The 14,146-nt window shown below is 42.2% G+C and overlaps 1 protein-coding gene across 4 annotated transcripts in view; it reads left to right on the forward strand.

Moving 5' to 3' along the window:
* abca2 (ATP-binding cassette, sub-family A (ABC1), member 2) overlaps window positions 1-14,146 on the forward strand; it is a 548,786-nt gene that overhangs the window by 412,618 nt on the left and 122,022 nt on the right. For 2 of the 4 annotated variants that reach the window (XM_072566424.1, XM_072566426.1), the window contains exons 28-30: window positions 8,519-8,731; window positions 9,084-9,186; window positions 10,429-10,757. In XM_072566424.1, coding sequence (XP_072422525.1) covers window positions 8,519-8,731; window positions 9,084-9,186; window positions 10,429-10,757 — 645 coding nt within the window. Of the gene's footprint in view, window positions 1-8,515; window positions 8,732-9,083; window positions 9,187-10,428; window positions 10,758-14,146 lie in introns of all 4 variants that reach the window. The other 2 variants (XM_072566423.1, XM_072566425.1) reach the window with 1 other exon arrangement.

Consider the following 14,146-nt stretch of genomic DNA (forward strand, 5'->3'; position numbering starts at 1 on the left):
TTGTTTCATCATGAAATATTACAGTGCAACACAAAACTTTCTCACACTGCCTGGGATCCCCCAAACCAAACACACTGTCCAATAGGAATTTTTGGGCCCTTACAGCATTGCAATTATTTCTTATTAACAAACGACAGAAGAGAGAGCTCTGAAGAAGCTTAATGCCAGATAGAAAATATTACTTCTGCTTCTCCCTCCACAGTTGTTGTCAGAGTTGGTGAGTTTCTTCAGCACTTTGTGTTTTTATTTCAGATCTCTCGTATTTATCTGAGAGAAGGACTCTCTCCCTTTCACATTAATTTACATCCATTTTACATTTCGTTTATTTTTTTCCTCCACCATCAACAACCCCTTTTATCTTTGCATTGGTCTCTTGACCATCTGCCCTCTTGCTTCTGCCAGCTGCCCTCTTGCATACTAGAAAAAGGAAGTATTTTCCAATGCCTTTCAGTTCTGAAGGACAGTTATGTCAGACTCAAAATGTTAACTGTGTTTCTGTCTCTGCAGATGCTGCCAGACCTGCTGAATTTCTCCAGCTTCCTGAGTTTGTTTCAGATTTCCAGCATCCACAGTGTTTTGCTTTTTTTTTAATCTTGTATAACCATGGCCTCTTCATTTCTTCTGAGACAAGAGATCCCATCACAGGGTTTCTACGTTGCTGAAACATGCTTCAATACAAACATAACCATGCTTTTAGCATTTATTACCAGAAGAAGCTGGTTTCACATGTAAACCAAAGTTCTTGTCACATTGACTTGTGAAATGTTCAAGAATCTGATGAGGTGAAAGATTTTGAGCCGCATTTTATCATGGGCTCCATGCTGGAACCAAATTGGGGTTCCCAAGCCTGTACTTGGTGGAAGTGGAATGCCCCTTGGTACAATTTGTTTTAAAGAAAATCATTCATGGGATGAGGGCATCCTTGGCTAGGCCAGCATTGTTTGCCCGTCCTGAGTTGCCCAGAGGGCACTTAAGAGTCCACCACATTGCTATGAGTCTGGAGTCACATGTAGACCAGACCAGGTAAGGATGACAGCTTCCCTCCCTAAAGGGGATTAGTGAACCAGATGGGTTTTTCCTGCCAATTGACAATGGATTCATAGTAATCATTAGACCCTTAATTTTTATTTTAAAACCTGGAATTAAAATTCCACCATCAGCCATGGCAGGATATGAACCTGGGTCCCCAGAACAGTACCTGGGTCTCTGGATTAACAGTCCAGCGATAATCTACCAGAGACAGACTCCAAATTGACCACCACCACCTCCCATTGCTAAGCAGCCAATTAATGACACTGGCTGGGCTCTCGATGCTACACGCAGGATCAGGAGGCACCCTCAGAATGGGATAATAAACTATTATTTTATCAGGAGGAAGGCCAAAAACTCTTCAGAAGGGTCTGTTTCCATGCTGTATGACTGTGAGAGGAGTCCCCTCTCCATAGATAGTTGCGTCATTGACGTGATCTTTGATGCACGTGGCTAACTCCTTAGGGGCCTGGATCCTCTGTCCCCTGAGCACTCCCAGCAAGACCACGATGGAGAAGCCATTTCTATTATGCCAGCAGCCTGCTCTTGTGGTTCTGGGGGCTGTTGCGTCATCAACAAAATGTGACCAAAGTCAGAAAATGGCCCCTTAATGGCACTCTGTTTCGTTAATTGGTGTTCCACCTCTGAGATGCTGGCTGTTGAATTGCTTTTCTGGCCACTCCTGGGAGATGCTCCCAGTGTTGAGAGTACTTTGGAAGGCCTTCCTAGTGCTATTTCCCGCCCCCATCCCAACAGTTTTCCAATCGACATGCCACCAAGCGGTCAGGAGAATTCTGTCTTTTGCCTCATTTTATGTCTAGACAGTAGCACCTGTGAAAAGTGTTTTGTGTTCTGAAAAGATTTTAGTGAAGTTATGAACACTTGTATCTACACTTTGTCAATTCATTTAAGCAGCCACAACCTATACACAAAAGCAAAACACCACGGCCACTGGGCATTCGAACGTACAACAGAAAGTGATGGAACTGATCAGAGGCAGCAACCAATGAACGTACAGCAGAGTTAATGTTCCAGGTCAATGACCTTCCATTAAAACAAATGATGTTGTGTTGTAGGCACAATTACATTGTCACAGCCTCACCACAAACCTTATTCACTGAGATGAATCATCGACCATTGGATTAAGTAAGAAAGAGACTGTGAACAGAGATTTAATTTTCTTGAACATTAGTTTTTTTTTAAATCAAGTATTTATTCAATTGGGCTTTACTGTACTGTTTAGCTAAACTTGTCTTGATGAACTATCTTTTAGTTTCTTGGATGCAATATTGGTCTACTGACTCCCTTTTAGGAAATGTATAATGTACTAAGTGAGTGAATTCTTCCTAAATATCAAATAAGAAGGTAGACAATGAAAGCATTCACTAGTTTTGATATACCCTTGGCATATGGACATCAGTGAGGATGCCTAATTCTGCTCGAGAAAGTGATGGTGAACTGTCTTGAACTGCTGCAGTCCTCTGGTGTTGGTACGCCCACATTGCTGTTAGGGAGAAAGTTCCAGGATGACGGAATGACAGTTCTTTCATTCTAAAGTTGAAATAATGCATGTCTTGGAGGGGCCCCTGCAGGTTGGTCATGCTCCATTGGACCCAATGCTTTACTTGTACTAATGATGTGGAGCTGCCTGTGTTGGACTGGGGTGGACAAAGTTAGGAATCGCACAACACCAGGTTATTGTCCAACAGGTTTATTTGGAGGCACTAGCTTACATAGAACATAGAAAAATACAGTGTAGTACAGGCCCTTTGGCCCTCGATGTTGCGCCGATCCAAGCCCACCCTAACCTACACTAGCCCACTATCCTCCATATGTCTATCCAATGCCCGTTTAAATGCCCATAAAGAGGGAGAGTCCACCACTGCTACTGGCAGGGCATTCCATGAACTCACGACTCGCTGAGTAAAGAATCTACCCCTAACATCTGTCCTATACCTACCACCCCTTAAGGCTATGCCCCCTTGTAATAGCTAACTCCATACGTGGAAAAAGGTTCTCATGGTCAACCCTATCTAAACCCCTAATCATCTTGTACACCTCTATCAAGTCACCCCTAAACTTCTTTTCTCCAATGAAAATAGCCCCAAGTGCCTCAGCCTTTCCTCATATGATCTTCCTACCATACCAGGCAACATCCTGATAAACCTCCTCTGCACCCGTTCCAGTGCCTCCACATCCTTCCTATAGTATGGCGACCAAAACTGCACACAATACTCCAAATGCGGCCGCACCAGAGTCTTATACAACTGCAACATAACCTCAGGACTCCGGAACTCAATTCCTCTACCAATAAAAGCCAGTACGCCATATGCCTTCCTCACAGCACTATTTACCTGGGTGGCAACTTTTAGAGATCTGTGTACATGGACACCAAGATCCCTCTGCTCATCCACACTACCAAGTAGCCGACCATTAGCCCAGTACCCCATCTTCTTGTTACTCTTACCAAAGTGAATCACTTCACAGTTACCTACATTGAACTCCATTTGCCACCTTTCTGCCCAGCTCTGCAGCTTATCTATATCCTGCTGTAACCTGCCACATCCTTCCTCACTGTCAACAACTCCGACTTTCGAATCATCCACAAACTTGCTCACCCAACCTTCTAGCCCCTCCTCCAGGTCATTTATAAAAATGACAAACAGCAGTGGTCCCAAAACAGATCCTTGCGGAACACCGCTAGTAACTGCACTCCAAGATGAACCTTTAGCATCAACTACTACCCTCTGGCTTCTTCCAGCCAGCCAATTCCTAATCCAAACCTCCAACTCACCCTCAATGCCATACCTCCGTATTTTTTGCAGTAGCCTACCATGGGGAACCTTATCAAATGCCTTACTAAAATCCATATACACCACATCTACCACCTTACCCTCGTCAACCTCCTTAGTCACCTTCTCAAAAAATTCAATAAGGTTTGTGAGGCACGACCTGCCCTTCACAAAACCATGCTGACTATCCTTGATCACATTATTCCTATCCAGATGTTCATAAATCCTATCCCTTACAATTCTCTTTCAGACTTTGCCCACAACAGAAGTGAGACTCACCGGCCTATAGTTACTAGCCTATAGCTTTCGGAGCGCTTCTTCGTCAGACATTGTGTGATTGCTAACTTCCACTAAGCAATAGAACTGCAGGTTTGGAACATGCTGTTGATGAGACTGTGATGAATTGATGTATTGGAGGTGTAAATGGTATACATTGCTGCCACTGTATGTCAGGGTGAAGGAAGTGAATAATGAAGATGGAGTCAATCAAGTGGATTCTTGTGTCTGGCTGATGCTTCTTGAATGTTGTTGGAGATACACTCCTCCAGACAAGTGTGGAATGTTCCACTGCACTCTTGTCTTGTACCTCATAGCCGCTGGACAGGATTTCATAAATCAAGAGGTGAATTACTTGCTGCAGAGTTCGCACCTTCTGACCTGCGCGACAGTTTTGTATATGGAATTTCCAGTTCAGTTTCTGATAACTAGTGAGCCCAGGATCTTGATGGTGTGGGATTCGCCAATGCTAAAGAGACATTGATTTTCAAATGCAGATGGTTAGACACTTTCTTTTTAAAAACAGTAACTGCCTAGCATTTGTGCAATGCAAATCTTATCAACACAAACTTCTTCTTTCTTACGTTCCTGAGCTTGAACATTGTCCAGGTGCTTGGAAAGACTATTTCATTTGTTGAAACGATGGTTGGGCCTAGGGCCATTCTCCTGACAAATTCTGTACTGATGTCCTGTGTTCGATATGATTGGTGTCACACAACCACTACCTTTTTCCAGTTCTTATGAATGGTTATGGACCTGAAACTTGAAGTGTATTTCTGTCTCAGATGTTGCCTTGCTGTTGAAGCTTCAGAATTTTCTGTGTTTATTTTGGATTTTCAATCTGTACTGTTTTGCTTATGTATCATTGCCATCTTCTTTCATGCAAAGTATGACTTGTGGCAATGGGAAGCTCTCCCCTGATTCCCATTGACTGCAGTTTTAGGAGACTCTTTGGTGTATTTTGGTCAGATGCTGCCTTAATGACAAGATATTCACCCTCCGTCCCTGACCCCAAAATGAGATAGTGATTTCTGAGTGGCCCTAGCTAAACCCAAACAGAATATCAGTGAACAGGTTATTTGTAAGTAAATGCTATTTGATTACGTTAACCAATGACATCACGTAACACAAATGTTAGCATTTAACTAATCAATGATCCAGGTTAATTTACAGATTTATAATTAATGTTACAAAATCAGTTTAGCAATGTCACAGCACTTTAACATTCACCTAGCTGCACTGATAAATTTGTGCTAGACTCAACTTTCAATACTAGAATGCTGTAGGGGGTTCTCTCTCTCTCATTCCTTTCTCTTTGTTTCTCTGTTTATCTCTCTTTATTGCTCTCCCTTTTCAGAAAGGACAAGAATGGAATTTGTCCTTTCTCAAAACTGCATTTTTTAAAATATATCTTTTGGCTTTCAACTTAAGCTGCTTTGTGATTTTGTTCACTGCATCTGAATGACCCACATTGAAGGGTTTCATCCTTTTAAGTGTCAGTAACCCACAACACACATTTCAGGAATTATAATGACCAGGGCTGACTGCTATAACATAACAGCTCGTATTGAGAAAGGAATTAAACACCTCCAGGTAAAAGTGGGGCAATCTCTTGACATGCTAACTGTAATTTGATGCCCTGACAACTTGGGTCTCTCACTGTCCGAGAAACTCTGTCTCACCAAAGCAGCCAGCACCTTCAGCATCAGCTACTTCTGTTTCCTGGAGTTCAGCCTGAAAACTTCCATCCCTGAGGATGTTGTGATGCAAGAATTGGTTTTGTTGAAAGATGGGACATCAGGTTTACCACTCAGCCAAGGTTGGACAGGAAGCAAACTGGTAAACCGTTTGCTCAGCATGTTTATGGAGTTTGTGGCACGTGAGATGTCTTTGGCCCAATTAATGTTGAGCTGGAAGAAAGGTGGAGGCTCTGCCAGGTTTTAAAGCTGGAGAGAGTCAGAGCTTGAGAAAAGCATTGGAGAGAGAGAGCTGGCTGTGCTTTCATTGCATGTCCCCAGTTTCTTGTGTGAAAGCATGTGATTAAGGAAAAATGGGGAGAAAAGGGAGTTCACTGGTGTTACATTCAGACAGTTAATAATAGAAACACATGCAGGTGTTTCCACAAGCTGAATGTGAAGTCTCGTCCCAGAATTGAAGTAGGTAATGTGCTGAATCATTCCACTGGTCACTTTTGTTCATAAATGGCATTAGATGGAGTGCAGTTGGATGTCAATTGTGTTCATCAGAACATTGAGCCAAACTTTAAAGGATTATATGCATATGAATGAATGACCCATAGCTTGCTAGGTGCTTGCATGCAATGAAAGCACAGCCAGCTCTCTCTCTCCAATGCTTTTCTCAAGCTCTGACTCTCTCCAGCTTTAAAACCTGGCAGAGCCTCCACCTTTCTTCCAGCTCAACATTAATTGGGCCAAAGACATCTCACGTACCACAAACTCCATAAACATGCTGAGCAAACGGTTTACCAGTTTGCATCCTGTCTAACCTTGGCTGAGTGGTAAACCTGATGTCCCGTCTTTCAACAAAACCAATTCTTGCATCACAACATCCTCAGGGATGGAAGTTTTCAGGCTGAACTCCAGGAAACAGAAGTAGCTGATGCTGAAGGTGCTGGCTGCTTTGGTGAGACAGAGTTTCTCAGACAGTGAGAGACCCAAGTTGTCAGGGCATCAAATTACAGTTAGCATGTCAAGAGATTGCATCTGTAGGTCAACAGAATATGTTTGTCCTGTGGAGAAAGTGAGGACTGCAGATGCTGGAGATCAGAGTCGAGAGTGTGGTGCTGGAAAAGCACAGCCAGTTAGGCAGCATCCGAGGAGCAGGAGAATCGACGTTTCGGCCATATGCCCTTCATCAGGAATCTTGATGAAGAGCTTATGCCCGAAACGTTGATTCTCCTGCTCCTCGGATGCTGACTGACCGGCTGTGCTTTTCCAGCACCACACTCGCGACTATGTTCACCCTGTGTCAATTCCCAGCCACAATTAAAGACACCTCGGTGATGGCTGGTTTCCATTGAAGGTGAGGGAATTCCTGTAAGACTTGAGATGTTATTCCATATCTCACCTGAAAGTGTGTTTGGTTCCAGAAATAAAATTATATCTGCTTCACTTCCCTTCCAGGAAATAGTTACTCTTTTTTTTTCCCCATTGTGCTCTGAAGACCCGAAACCTAAAGTTGCCCTAATGACAGACAGTTATGTTGGTCCTGTCCTGGTGTTTTTCCCCTTTCATCATGTGCTTATTTCAAGTTCTGCCTCACAAGTTATATCAATACAGTTCATCTGAGTGTGGGTGAATGACTTATTAAGCTGCGAGATCAACAGACTCTGAATAGAGATTCAGTTCTGTGTCAAGATAAGACTTTTATTCTTCTCTCTGGGCATTCAATCAATCTCAGGTTTGATTCCTTTCAACCAGGGTAGCAACAGGGCCACTTTTGTAATTAGAAATTATGTTCAACAATCCTGGGATGAGAAGGGAAAAGTCAGTGGGAGTTCTGGTTTTAAATTGCCATGCAGCCCATTAACAATTCCTCCTGTATATGTGTGAATGTTAAATGAGGAGAATATCATGTGTAGGTTCACAGATGAAAATGACTGAAGAATATCTGACTCCTTTGCGATCACAGAATTGTTACAGCATCTGTCTGCCAACAAGGAATGAACAATTTTAGGAAAGTAACACCATCGATATCCTGGGCAGCAGTGGAAGGTCTTAACTACATCTTGAAAGCTCTTAAGTGCATAAATACTCAATTGTTCAAGTCATAACATGGGGCTTGCAAAATGCAAAATATTAGCAGTATGAAGAACCCATGAAATAAAGAATATATAGTCCAAAATATTGGGGCTGTTTTCCCTGGAGCGTCAGAGGCTGAGGGGTGACCTTATTTGAAGTTTACAAAATTATGAGGGGCATGGATAGGATAAATAGACAAAGTCTTTTCCCTGGGGTCAGGGAGTCCAGAACTAGAGGGCATAGGTTTAGGGTGAGAGGGGAAAGATTTTAAAGAGACCAACGGGGCAACTTTTTCACACAAAGTGGTACGTGTATGGAATGAGCTGCCAGAGGAAGTGGTGGAGGCTGGTACAATTGCAACATTTAAGAGGCATTTGGATGGGTGTATGAATAGGAAGGGTTTGGAGGGATATGGGCCGGGTGCTGGCAGGTGGGACTAGATTGGATTTGGGATAGCTGGTTGGCTTGGACGGGTTAGACCGAAGGGTCTGTTTCCATGCTGTACATCTCTATGACTATGACTCTATGTCATATGAATGAATGAAGAAATATTTTGAACAGGAAGTGCCAGTATAAGATAAGGTTTTCAGTTGCCTGACGTGGTGTATTTGGGTGTCTTCCCAAAAGCTCATTTCTGTTTTCTCCCGCCATCTACAGCAGAACCAGAAACTGACCTGAAGAGCTTTGTCCTGGAGGGTCAAGGGAGTATAAAGCTGGAGGGCTCCTGGCTGAAACTCTGCCAGTTCTACGGGCTGATAGTGAAGCGTTATCACTGTGCCAAACGCAACACCAAGAGTCTTTTCTCCCAGATCCTGCTCCCAGCCTTCTTTGTGTGTGTGGCAATGACGGTGGCACTCTCAGTACCTGAAATAGGTATTGTGATTCAAAATACATTCGTAACCATGCTTTGTAAAAAATCTTTTTAGTGTCAGTCTGCTGAATTAAGATTCTAATCTCCTGTTATATGTATTTTTGGAGGTTCTGAAACCCTTGTTTATATTCTGTTTTCCCCGCCTTCCCACCCCCCCCTCCCCCCCCCCCCGCCCCAACCACCCACCATACTACTGCCATACAGCAATAGCGCTCATGTTAGTAACCATGCTATATACTGAGAGCTTAATAATGGCTTAAATGACAACTTTCAGTCAGGCTGAGATTTAATCTTTGGAATTGCATAATTCCAATTTGATTTTCACCAATGGAATATTTATCACTTCCCTTCCAGGTGACTTGCCTCCTCTGATTCTTTCCCCATCTCAGTACCACAATTATACACAGCCTCGTGGGAACTTCATACCGTATGCAAACGAAGAGAGAAATGAGTACAGGTATGAGGTTAGAGGTTTAATTCATTGCAAGATGTTACATAGAATGGAGAGGGCATTGTGGTTCAGGCAGTACTGAATTAGAAATTATTTAAGTCACCAAATGTTTCTTCTACAGACTTTTGCTTTATTAAGAATTGAGTTCAATGTATTCAATCATCTGAAGGGTGCAAGAAATGTCAGGTGTTGACTTGTTCTTTCTTTCCCCCTGATCTCAGCTAAGGCTCTAGAATATCAATCTGTCATTGCAATGTGCTTTGTTCAACCCTGACCACGTACATTGAACAAAGATGACTTTATTTGGTGGCTCAGTGGTTAACACTGCTGCCTCACAGTGTCAGGGACCCGTGTTCGATTCCACCCTCAGGCACCTGTCTGTGTGGAGTTTGTACATTCTCCCTATGTCTGTGTGGGTTTCCTCTGGTTGTTCTGGTTTCCTCCCACAGTCTCAAAGATTTGCAGATGAGGTGAATTGGCCATGCTAAATTGCCCATACTGATCAGGGATATCAGGTGCATTAATCAGGGGAAATGCAGAGTAATAGGGGAATGGATCTTGGTGGGATACTCTTTGGAGTGTCGGTGTGGAGTTGTTGGGTGAAATGGCCTTTTTCCATACTGTAGGGATTCTGTGATGACTTATTTGTTCCTGCAGTGAGGATTCCTAATATTCTGTTGTTGTGGCATGCACAAAAGAGTCTACCCCTCATTTAAATGTAGGAAAGAAACTGCAGTAGAGCTGTTCAGAGCTAGCAGAAACTAAACCAAGCAGGTACACTTCACTGAAAACCTTTTAACTTGCATTTTTTAAATTAGAAATATCTACAAAAATGTAAACAGTTTGCTAGATCTATGAATGACATCTTGAGGATTATTGTCATGGTGTTTTCAGATGTTTGCATGTACATTGTTGAGATCAGCAGAACTGAAAAGATTGGGGGAAAGTAGCTGGATATGTTTCTTCTGCTGCTCTTGGACCTGTCAATGTACCCTGGAAACTCTCCAGAGTGTATAAGGAAAAGGGAAACACTTATATTTATGCTGTGCCTTTCATTGTTGCATTAGGATGAATGAATATTGTTGAAGCAGATTCTATAGCTGTTTAGTGCTTTCTTCTGAATGAGCAATGGTTATTTAGGAAATAATGCAATTGTATTATGGCAAACCCATTTTGAAGAAAATGCAGCAAGTGTTGGTATAAGTGTTTATTTCTGTTTGAATAATACTCTATTTATTTTTATCTTAGGATAAAGTTATCACCTGATGCCAGCCCACAGCAGTTGACAAATACCTTCTATCTGCCATCAGGGATTGGAGCTACCTGTGTCCTGAAAACTCCATACAACAGCACATTAGACCAGCTGGTGCAGACCCTCAATCTTTCCACCAGTGAGACCAAAATGTTGGCCTCCAAATACTTTGACTCAATGTGTCTGGACTCATTCACTCAAGGCCTCCCACTCTCAAATTTTGTCCCACAGCCGCCCTCACCTGCTCCATCCGATTTCCCTGACATGGGAAACGATGGAGGGACATACCCCTGGAATTTGACAACATCACCAGCTACAATGAAAGGTGCGTACTTTAGCGAGAATGAATAATGGAAGGGCGTGCTGAGTTTGCTCTTGATTTACGGCAAGATAGCCATCTTTGCCAAGTTCTATATACAAATGTTCCAAAATTATTTTCTATTGCAGTATGTTAAGTACAGACTCCAAGTGGAGTGCAAAGACGGACCAAATGTTCTTTTTCCAACAGTACCTTTAAACAGAATGCCTTTGGCATTCCCTCACATACATCTCCATATCTTCTCTGATGAAATGATGGAGCTTGAGGATCAGATGGTTGGCGGATCTGGGTCCATTGGTGGCCCCTGTTGAGAGGCTGCGGTCTCAGTGCTAGAAAAGAGCAGGCAGAGAAATGAAGTGATGAGAAAAAAATGCAGCTGATCCATCAAACCTCTACCCCACATTCATGATAGCCAGAGCATCATGGCTTAACACTTCTTCTCTCCTTTACCTCACAGCAATACTCTCTTTGGAAGCATTAGAGAAAACGGAAGCATTAAATAATTCCTCTGTGATTCCCTCAGACCATCAAAACCAGTCTAGGAAACCATGTGGTTTGATTTGACTCATGTGGTGTCATCCTGGGGCTTTGTTGCCTGGAACAATTGTTGTCCTATGTCTGAATAAACTCAAGTATCATTGTAATTATATTCCACAGAATAAAATCCCTCCTTGTTCAAGACTTTTTTTTTTGTCAATCGAAAGTGAGCTACAGTTTCTAGTTTGGATATAACTTCAAAACCTTCAGTTTGGCTTTGGGGTAAAGCTCAAGCATCCTTGTTGACCAATCATTTGCAAAAGGTAGTGGTTATAAGGGAATTAATGCTGTTGTTACATTGGCTGCACCCATTCTACTGATGGCTCAAATGGTCTATGAGTCGAGACGTGAAGGTCTACCTTTCCTTCTGGAAGGAGCCGATTTATCTCTAGTGGCTCCCTGAGGTTTCCTAGTGATTTTGCCTGGCTAAATGTAGTAATACCAGAACAATCATGCATAATCCTTATTATCTAAGAACAGTGCCTCTTCTGTAGATACTTATGGTGGTGCACCCATGGCCACTCCAAATCAAACAAAGACAAGGGAAGATTGAGGAACGAACTATTTAAAACAATTGTTATCCAGCACCACTTGCTGGACGAGGTGGCCGATACCAGCACTTAGACCGTAAGACAGAGCAACAGAAGTAGACCATTCAGCCCATCAATTCTGCTCCACCATTCACTGAGATCATGGCTGATCTGATAATCCTCTATTCCACTTTCCTTACTTTACGCCATAACCTTTGATTCCCTCACTGACTAAAAATCTGTCTACCTCATCCTTGAGTCAAATAAATGAGCCAGACTTGACAGCCTTCTGTGGTAGAGAATAGATTCCTCAAGAGAAGAAATTGCTCCTCATTGCTGTCTTACTTGGGCAACCCGTTATTCTGAGATTATGCTGTCTGATCCGAAACTCTCCCACAGTGGGAAACAACCTTCCCACATCTACCCTGTCAATCCCTTTAGAATCTTTTATGGTTTTTTTTCAGTTGTCACCTGAGAAAATAGCAAAATCTTTGGCTAATTCATTTATCAAACATAACATGGGAGCAATATGCAGGCTGTGAAGAAGCAATGCTTCTGTTTTTATTAAGCACCTACAACATGTAGGTTGAAAACCTGCTCCTCTCGCCTCTATCTCTGACTTGGAGATTTGATTCCTCATTTGTCTTTCATTTTTTTTGTACTCTTATTGAAATTAAATTATTGGTGATTATATATGGGTCTGCATAGATCTTAATTTTGTGATTGCTATGTGTGTAATGATTAATTCAGGTTGACTTACTGATATGTTTGTCCTGACTTGATCTGATGATCATTATTTACTTCACATATTGGGAGTCTAAACCAGAACCAGTCTTTTCTGGTGCATGGGTTGGTTTCTCACAACCTAAATGATTAATATATACAGGTATATGGCTCTTGGATTCTTTTCACCAATCTGACAATCCAAAAATAATTCGTTCTCTCCTTGGTGCTTTTTCTAAAAGCACATCCCTTTTCTTCACCTGTGCCTTTCTGAGATGGCGTGCAATGTTTTCCAACATGAACTATAGAGAAAGTTATTGAAACCAAGCTCATCGAATAGTTGTCACTTTTATAATAATACAATAAATATTGTTTCCGGAGATCAGGATAAATCGACTTGAGTCGTGCATACTCTGATTTGTTGGAGCCAAAATGGTGTTCAAATGCACAACTTAAAGAGCTGATGGCCTTGTGGTATTTTTGCTAGACTATTAATCCAGTCATCCAGTTTTGATTTGGAGATCCGGGTTCAAATCCCACCAAGCCAGATGGTGGAATTTGAATTCAATTTTAGAAGTCTGAAATAAAGAGTCCAATGATGATCATGAAACTGTTGGCGATTGTTGGGAAAATACACCTGGTTCACTAATGTCATTCAGGGAAGTAAACTGCCATCTTTACCAGGTCTGGCCTACACGTGACTCCAGACTCTCAGCAATGTGGTTGACACTTAGCTGTCCTCTGGCTTATTGGGGAGGGCCATTCTTATAGTGAATTAAAAATCAACACTGTAGTGGGGTGTAAAACAGGCTGCCAATCGACCAGGGTCCATTTTACCTTTATGTCCAGGGCCCACTTAACCCTTGCTGTCTTTTGATATTCCCGTCCCCTCATTTATCTGCTTCATGTTAAAATAGCCACAACTCAGGGTATCTTTAAAAATTCAATCACAGAATGCGGATGCCACTGGCCATGTCAGCATTTCTTGCCCATCCCTAATTGCCCAGAGGGCAGTTAAGTGTCAACCACATTGCAGTGGATCTGGAGTTCTCTATTGGCTAGACCAGGTAAGGATGACAGATTCCTCTCTATAAGGACATTGTGAACCTGATGGGCATTTCCGACAATGGTTTTCTGGTCGTCATTAGTCTACTAATTTCAGATATTTATTGAATTCAAATTCCTCCATCTACAGTGGCGAGATTTGAACCCAAGTCCTAGAACATTACTAAGGTCTCTGGATTAATAATCTCACGATAAAACCACCAAGCCATCACCTCCCCTTTGTCAATAAGTTCCGTGTGTGACAAGGATGTATGAGGAACAGTCACCCTTGCAAGTGAATATACTTTTGCCATCATAAAAACCTTGGCATCAAAAGTAAAATCTTGTTACTTATTTGTAAAATTTTATTTGGTTTGTCAGAGTGCATGTAGTCCAATTACATAGGAGGTCAAAGGGCGTGGCCTACATCTGATTTGTCACCATCTCATATATGCTTCTTTTGAACCTGAGACTGCTTATAGCTGTCAAAAATTTACAGTGAAAACAGTCACACATTTCTCAGTTCATTAAGTTCCTGACTTTCCGGTTCGTACTCTTAAC

Source organism: Chiloscyllium punctatum, chromosome 49 (assembly GCF_047496795.1).
Source record: "Chiloscyllium punctatum isolate Juve2018m chromosome 49, sChiPun1.3, whole genome shotgun sequence".
Taxonomy (NCBI): domain Eukaryota; kingdom Metazoa; phylum Chordata; class Chondrichthyes; order Orectolobiformes; family Hemiscylliidae; genus Chiloscyllium; species Chiloscyllium punctatum.